The sequence below is a fragment of the Beta vulgaris genome, chromosome 5 (assembly GCF_026745355.1).
Source record: "Beta vulgaris subsp. vulgaris cultivar EL10 chromosome 5, EL10.2, whole genome shotgun sequence".
Classification (NCBI taxonomy): Eukaryota; Viridiplantae; Streptophyta; class Magnoliopsida; order Caryophyllales; family Amaranthaceae; genus Beta; species Beta vulgaris.
Genome location: NC_079206.1, coordinates 41,614,202 through 41,621,870, shown reverse-complemented (window position 1 = coordinate 41,621,870; position 7,669 = coordinate 41,614,202). Strand labels below are relative to the sequence as shown.

Genomic DNA, 7,669 nt, shown 5'->3' with positions numbered 1-7,669 from the left:
TTATTAAGTGCTAAGTATGATTATTAGCCTTATTATATAATAATATTTCTCGAATTTATTTAAAAGAAATTGAGTTTGACTATGCAATTAGTGAATAGCTAATATTCTTTATTTAGTTAATCGTATGGTAATATTTTAGTGGAATTACTTTTAATGTAAACTCTTAAAAGTAGTATACAACTTATATTTTGAAAAGGAAAATATATGTTTTCTTTTAGATATATATATATGTATAAGGAGAGAAGTTTAAGATAATTTGGCCCAATTAGGAAGCAAAAGTCGGGTTTCCATCCTTTAATATTGTCGGTTTGTTTTTGGAAGAGAACCAACAGATTTCCCCTTCATTGTCGGTCAAATAAGTAACCAAATACCCCCCTTGTTATTTTGGCGGTTTAATGAAACTTAAACTAATTCCTCATAGATTTCTCTCTCTTCCATGTCTTCTGTTCTTTCTAAACCCCCAAAACTGAAAAACCCCAAAACTCCGTGAAACCCCGGCGAACCGCACCGCCGTCTGCCGTTTTTAGCTCGCTGGAGACTAGCGCTGCACCTCGCAGCCCTGTTCATCTCTCTCTCGTGTGTGGTGTTGTTGTTCATATTCATTGTTGCCTTATTTCTCTCTCCTCTATGTCCTGCGACCACCGCGGCTGGTGTCGCTGCTGTGGTTGTTTTGCTGCCGCTGTTTTGTGCGTGGAGTTCGTCGGTGCTCCACCGTACCCAAAGCTTCGAGACCCCTCTCTCCCTCTATTCAATTGTTCTTCGCTGCTCACAAGAGCACAGGTATAATATCCTTTATCCTTAATCTTCCTTGTTTGTGGGTAAGTTGAATTCATGGTTTAATTTCAGTTTTTCACAAGTTTATAAAGTTAGGGTTTTTAGTTTGAAATTGAATTGGGGTTTCTGACTTTCAGAGTTTGGGTGTGGAATTTATTGAGTTGAATGTTCATTCATGAGTTTAATAGTTAGTTTAGAATAGTAGGAAGCTTGTTAATGTTCAAGTGAAGTGAATATAGTGTGCTAAGTGAATATAGTGTGCTGTAATTCGTAGAAATCAGAGGTCAGTTTCGTAATTCATGTTTTTCAACAGTTTTCGGGCGTTTTTCGCAAAAATACTATTTCACAAAAGTTGTTCATATCGGAATTCTACTCAAGTTAGGCTCAAGAAACGCTTGATTCGGAGTTCGAAGGAGGAAGTTATGCTCATATTAAGTTTCTGCTCAAATTTCATATTTTTTTATAGTTGATTTAAAAACTCTACTTTTCATATAATTGCTTCATAATGAACTTTTGAGTTACCATATGAACATATGATTCTTTAATGTTGATTTTATATAAAGTAAGATGATTTTGATTAATTTGGTAAGGGTTTTAGTTAGACGGTTTGAGTTAGACGTTAGAACATGAAAGTCATTTATATGATAAAAGAACATGATATGTTTGTTTGATGTTTTATGTGAATTTAGGAAAGGTTGATTGCTTTGTGAACTAAAGTTAGTTGTATCCAAGTCTTTTATTACTTACGAAGTACACATATTTATATTGTAGCTTTCGGTTTCACTGAAGAGTCGTTTAGACCGAGATATTTGTTTAACTGTGATTCGAAAAGGTAAGGTTTCATATTCAGAACTTTTATAGTTTACATTATAAGTCCAAAGAGGTACGATTTCTTACCTAAACGTTTGGTAAGGTTAAAAGGTAATATTTCTTATTAAGATGTTTATAGTTACGAAAAGAGTTTTATAAAAGTTTTAAACTCATTTTGATTGAGTTTCTTTTAAAAGATGGGAGTTTAGTTTTAAAAGTATCTTTTATAGTTTGCAAAATGAGTTTTAAAAGGGTTTTTATCTAATCTTTGTTGGGATTGGTTTGAATGGGAGGATGCTCCTCCAAAGATAGAAAGTTTGGTTTCCGAACCGCAAATGAAAGAAAGATTATAGAAAGATATTTCGAATAGTTTTTATGTTTGCAAAGTTATTGGATTGCCTATGTGGTATTTCTAAGAATAGTTTTGTGTTTTCAAAGTTGTGGGGATTACCTTAAGTGGTATCTCAAGGAATTGGAACTTCGTTGGGTTCGTCTCAACTTTACAGATACAGAATAGTTGGGGGGTACGTTGATCAGTACCTCGGACTTAGATCTTTTGCTGCGGTTTGGCCGTATGTAGGGTGTGCACACTAGGGGTCTTTGTCTATAGTTATCCGGAGGGCCTAGCTAGCCCAAAGGCAAGGAAAGTTCGTTCCATTCCCTAGGTTTATGATTCTTTCTTCGTGAAAGAAAAAGGAAAGCAAGGATTTGTTTGGAAAAAGAAAAAGAAAAGATTTGATTTAAAGAAGGAAATAGAAAGGATTTGATTTAGAAATAGAAAAGAAAGGATTTGTTTTGGAAAAGAAAGAAAAAAATAATTTATAAAGTTTGTTATTTTATTTATATGTTTTGAAAGAAAAATGATTTGTAGGATATGATTAATGTTATCCTACCTGCATATATGTTTGGCTTCTTAGTATGAAATCTTGCTCAGCCAGTTTGGCTGATACTACATGCCTGATATATGCAGGTACATGAAGGTAATGTATAATGAAGAAGGTTCGATGTTGGAAGTTTGTTGTATGCTTTATACTATTTGTATCGCGGCGAGGACGATCAACTTTGTAATATTATAGTTAATAGTTAATTTGTAATTGAATTAAAAAGGTTCGAGTTTGTAAAGTCTAGACTTGTTTGGGTTGCTGGATTTTGAGGATACAGGATTACGAATCGGACGCGAGTCCTAAATTAAGTTTTAGGCGGTCCGTATTACAAAGGGAACTCTGCCGAATTTTCTGTAGAATTTTAATAACATATCTAGTTGTTTTAAATATTTGAGGATCACTTAATATAGTTTACTAGAGGTTAGAGGTTTCAATATAGTGATTACCGTTTGAAAGTTTTAATAAATCAAGGTTTTTGAGGTCCACACTCGTGGTGAGTGTGATGGTAATGACCCGGATTAGGATTTCCGCTGTGTTTAGTTCCTAATTAGGTTCGTTGTAGATTCGGGTTGTTACACAAAGTTTCGGGACGGAACTTCCTTTAAGGGGGGGAAGCCAGTAATACTCCGTATTTTCGGAGTTATATTTTAGTATTATTTACAAAAAGAATTAATAATAATACAGTCTGAGTACACTTACAACTTTAATGTAATTTTATTATTGTTCGATTTATTTTAATTTCGGAATAAATGAAATAAATCGAGTCCTACTAGACTTAGGATTACCACACTATAAATAGGAGAGAATAAAAAAATCAGAAAAAAAAGAAACCCTAATTCTCTCTATTCTCCTCCCTAAGTCGTTCTGTGATACTAACTTTTTGTTTGCATATTAGTAGCGAACGATAACATTAAAGTTCGAGGACGAACTTTCTTTTAAGGGGGAGTAGATGTAATATCCCAAATTTTTGTAACTATTTTATAAAATGTATTTTGTTATAATAAGATTTTATAAATATAAAATTCTGGAAAAAATAAAGTAAAATCATAATAAATCAGATTTTTTTTATGAAACTGTTTTTATTTATTAAATCAGATTTTTATCTTTTAAAAAAAAAAAAATTCGAAATCAGATTTTTTTTTTTCGTTCAAAAAAGAAAGATGGAGAGAAAAGAAAATTCTGAAATTTTTTAAATACTTATCTTTTAGTGAAACCCTAGATTTACATACATATATATATCCCCATACACCCAAAAAAATTCTCACGTAATTCACCTTCTTCATCTCTTTGGTAAGTTCTAAATTTGAGATCTAGAATCACCATTGTTGTGTTTCGAAGGTTTCAACCAGAAAAAATATGTATATATATATTTTTAAAACCCGACACCGAGACTCCGACGACTTGACCGAAATCCGGCACGGGTCTTCTTCTTTTTCTTCTTCTTCTTTCTTCTTTCCTTTCTTCCTCCTGCTTCTCGCTGCTGCGTGCACCAGTTCTAAAAAAAAAATTGTTTGTCAAGCTTTAGAAGTCTTGATACAAAAAAAAAAAAAAAGAGAAAGAGGAAAAGATTACCTGTGCAGCAAATTCCACGAGAGATCCGTAACTTGCTGTCACGTTGAAACAACTTTCAAGAAAAAAATTTCTCCTTATGTCACGTTTTTGTTTTCAAAGCTTTTAAATTTGTTCTTTGCAACCTTGGTTATTTGACTTTGTCATTTACTATTAATTTTGTAATTTTGAATAATTATTTTTCGGGATATTATATTAAGTGACTAACTTTAGGTAATATTATTTGTTGTAGACGGAAACTTCGTAGAAGGCGACTTTTAGTTGATATTGCTATACTTGGGACGCGTGCGAGGTAATTCACAATGTCCATCAACAACTAGAATCCCGTTAGGAATTGTATGTGCTATGTGTAATACATGTGGTTGTGTGATTCTACGTTTATGTTAGATGTATATTATGTGACAGGAATAGTATAGTACTTTCTATGACTAAAATTATTATTATTATTACTACTATAGTACTATTATCCCTGCGTATAATATATATGTATCTACTGGTATTGTTGTTATGAAATTGGATTTTTTTAATGTACCTAATTATACCATCGTATTAAAATTATACTAATATTGATAATGTACTTAATGGGTATAACTAGTGTGTGAATGATGTAATGAACGGTATTATAAGTTGATATATATTGTGACTATATGAGGCTCTAATGATGGATATATATATTGGTTACTATGAATTATGGACGTTGATTATTATAATTTTATTAAGTGGCTAAGTTGTGAAAAATATTATTTGAACTAAATACATTCATGTTAATGTTAATGGGATTTTTGATGTGCCATAACTATTAAAATCTATTAATCACGTAAAGTGGAAACATTATTGAGGGAATTATCCTGTAGATTTGGATCCTCCATAGGTGATGAACAGTACTTGATTTAATTATGTTACAACTCTTTATTGTCTTCCTCCTAATACTATTGCTGCGCATTGCGGATACCCATTAGATTAGTGAGGGGTGTGCACACTAGGGACGCTCTGCAAAACGATATTGGCCATTGCTCTTAATTTATTGGGTGATGACCCATGTTGAAGTAGGTGGTTACTGGGATTAGTCCCGGCCTACTGACGTTCAATTCCCCTCTAATAATTAAATTTGATGTTGTGTGAATCATATAAACTTGGAGTATTCAAATTGATTAAGTGTGTTATATACTTGTTTGTATTACGTTATACATGTCTGTTTTATGTTATACTTGTCTACATTTTATTATATTTGTAAGTATGGTATAAAAACTATTTTTTAAAATATAACTATTATTATTTTACGGGATGGAGTTGTAATTACTTAGCTTTCGCTAATTTTTGTGTTGTTGTTTTCCTTTGTTCTTTCCTATTTATATTGTGCAGGTTGGTGAAAGGGACTACGTTGCAGGAATGAGTGAATTTATAGTTTTTAAGTTCACCTAGTTTAATAAATGTTATAGTACTGTTATTTGGGATTGTAGTTTTGGGTTGGTTTAAATTAGACAACTTAGCTGGTTTATTTTGATACTTTGGTTTTTGAGAAATTTTTATTTCTAATAATTAGCCTTGCATCTATTTTGAACAATAGATGCGGCGGTAACACCCTAAAGGTTTGGTCAGATATTTTAATGAAAAGATGATGTTTTTATAAAATTTGAAACCAAAGTTTTGGGGTGTTACAAATTGGTATCAGAGCTTAGGTTATAATAAATATAAATTAGGAGTTAATAAAATTTGTTAAATAATTAAGAGTCTAAGGTTAAATAATATAGGTATTAATAAATTAAGTAATAAACATTAAAATAAATTATGACAATGGGATCGAAAAGGGTTTATGTGCCTTAATGTGAAAGCACTTATTTCTGGTGCTTATTATTTGTTTCTTTTCGTTCTTGTATGTTTAGATGTTGTAACTACAAGAAAATGTTATGCTCGGATGACCGACCATAGGATTAGAAAATTAATATTTATAATAAGGTCTATAGATTAAGTTCTTTAGTAGTATTGGAAATTCTTTAAGTTCCTATTTATGTGTTTTTATTAGGAATCTTATTACTTGACTATTTGAGTTGAATAGAGTTTAAGTTCTTGTTATAATTGTTGTTTACTTGTCAAAATTGATGGAAGCATGCAAAGTTTGTCTTGAAATGTTATGATATGAAATATATTTTGTTGAGGCATGTAATTTTCTTATGATGAAAGTTAGTATTGAGTAAATAAAACGATGTGCAAGATCATCTATAGGTGAATAGGTGTAGTAATACCAATGCTAATGTGCAGGAATTGTATGCAAAACTATCAAGTATACACTAGATCTCGTAGGAGGACTTTTGAACAAATGGCTGAAACCCCTGAACAACAGCTTGAGAGACTGAGATCTCTTGAACAACTTTCGCAACGTATGGGTTTAGTGTTACAAAACCAAATAGGGAATAATGGTGGAGAGGACTCACAAGCTGCTATGGCAAAGAAGTTAGCAACCCTCAAACCTCCAATCTTTGTAGGAAAGGAAGATCCCTTACTTTTAGAGAACTGGCTAAGAGACTTTGATAAGTTATTCACTGCTACTGGGACACCTGAAGCTCAAAAAGTAGACCAAGCTACCTTTTATTTGAGGGAGGATGCAGACACTTGGTGGGAGAGTCAAGGACCTATTGTTAGAGCTCAAGAAAACTTTAATTGGAATGCTTTTAAGGTTGCTATTAAGGATAGGTTTTTCCCTGAACATATTAGGAGGCAGAAATACAATGAGTTCACTAGATTTAACCAGGGAGGTACTATGTCTGTGCAAGCGTATGCCCAAAAGTTCAATGAGTTAGCTAGATTTTGCCCTAATGTTGTGCCAGATGAGAGAGCCAAGGCTCAGAAGTTTGAGGATGGGTTAGCATTTAGAATTCAGACCAGGCTTGGGGGAGCAACTTCTGCAACTTTTCAGGAGTCTTATGCTAGGGCTTCTAATATTGAGAGGATTTTGAGGCGTGAAGAGGAAGTTATGGGGAGGAATAAGAGAAAAGACGACCCACCTAACAACCAAAATGACCATAGAAATGACAAGAAACCTAGATATGGGGGTAACGATAGTAATGGGGGCAATGATCATAATAATGGTGGTGGTAATTATCTAGGGAACCGTAGCAATTACCAAAGTCATGAGAGATCAGACCAGCAAGAATCCCGTACCCAAAATCCTACTTGTAGGAAGTGTAACAAAAGCCACCCAGGATTTACTTGTCAAGGAGACTCAATAACTTGGTATGCTTGTGGAGAGAAAGGACATAAGGCTAATCAGTGTCCCAAGCATCATAATAATAGACAAAATGGGAACAATGGGGGGAATAAGAATGGTCATGGACCTAATCAGAACCAGAATAACAACAACCGCCCCTATAACAATAACAACTCCCAAGGTCAGGCTTCGAATGCTCAAGGAGGGAATAATACTCAACATAATGGTCAGAATAACAATCGAGCAAATGGAGGAAACAACAATCAGAACAGCAATGGAAATGGTGCTCAAGGCAACAATGGAAGAATCTATGTTATGAACCGGAATGAAGCAGACACCAACGCCACTGTTGTGATGGGTACTTTCCTCGTAAACTCTAACCCTGCTTACATGCTTTTTGATTCTAGGGCGTCTCGTTCTTTCATAG

General features: G+C 33.3%; 1 protein-coding gene and 1 long non-coding RNA gene across 2 annotated transcripts; both read left to right on the top strand.

The window, feature by feature from the left end:
• The first annotated feature begins 339 nt into the window (after positions 1 to 339).
• LOC125497484 (uncharacterized) lies at positions 340 to 2,855 on the top strand. Its single transcript, XR_007274273.2, has 3 exons — positions 340 to 780; positions 1,546 to 1,606; positions 2,555 to 2,855. It is a non-coding gene; the product is annotated as an uncharacterized LOC125497484 (long non-coding RNA).
• Positions 2,856 to 6,354: 3,499 nt separating this feature from the next.
• LOC130591417 (uncharacterized) lies at positions 6,355 to 7,669 on the top strand. Its single transcript, XM_057394732.1, has 2 exons — positions 6,355 to 7,468; positions 7,650 to 7,669. The coding sequence occupies exons 1-2, from the start codon at positions 6,355 to 6,357 to the stop codon at positions 7,667 to 7,669; spliced, it is 1,134 nt and encodes a 377-aa protein (XP_057250715.1).

Excerpts from the sequence above, each read along its gene's own strand:
- LOC130591417 (XM_057394732.1), top strand. The coding sequence starts at position 6,355 with ATGGCTGAAACCCCTGAACAACAGCTTGAGAGACTGAGATCTCTTGAA. Across the intron at positions 7,469-7,649 it reads GAATAATACTCAACATAATG|GGCGTCTCGTTCTTTCATAG; the intron begins GTCAGAATAACA and ends TTTTGATTCTAG.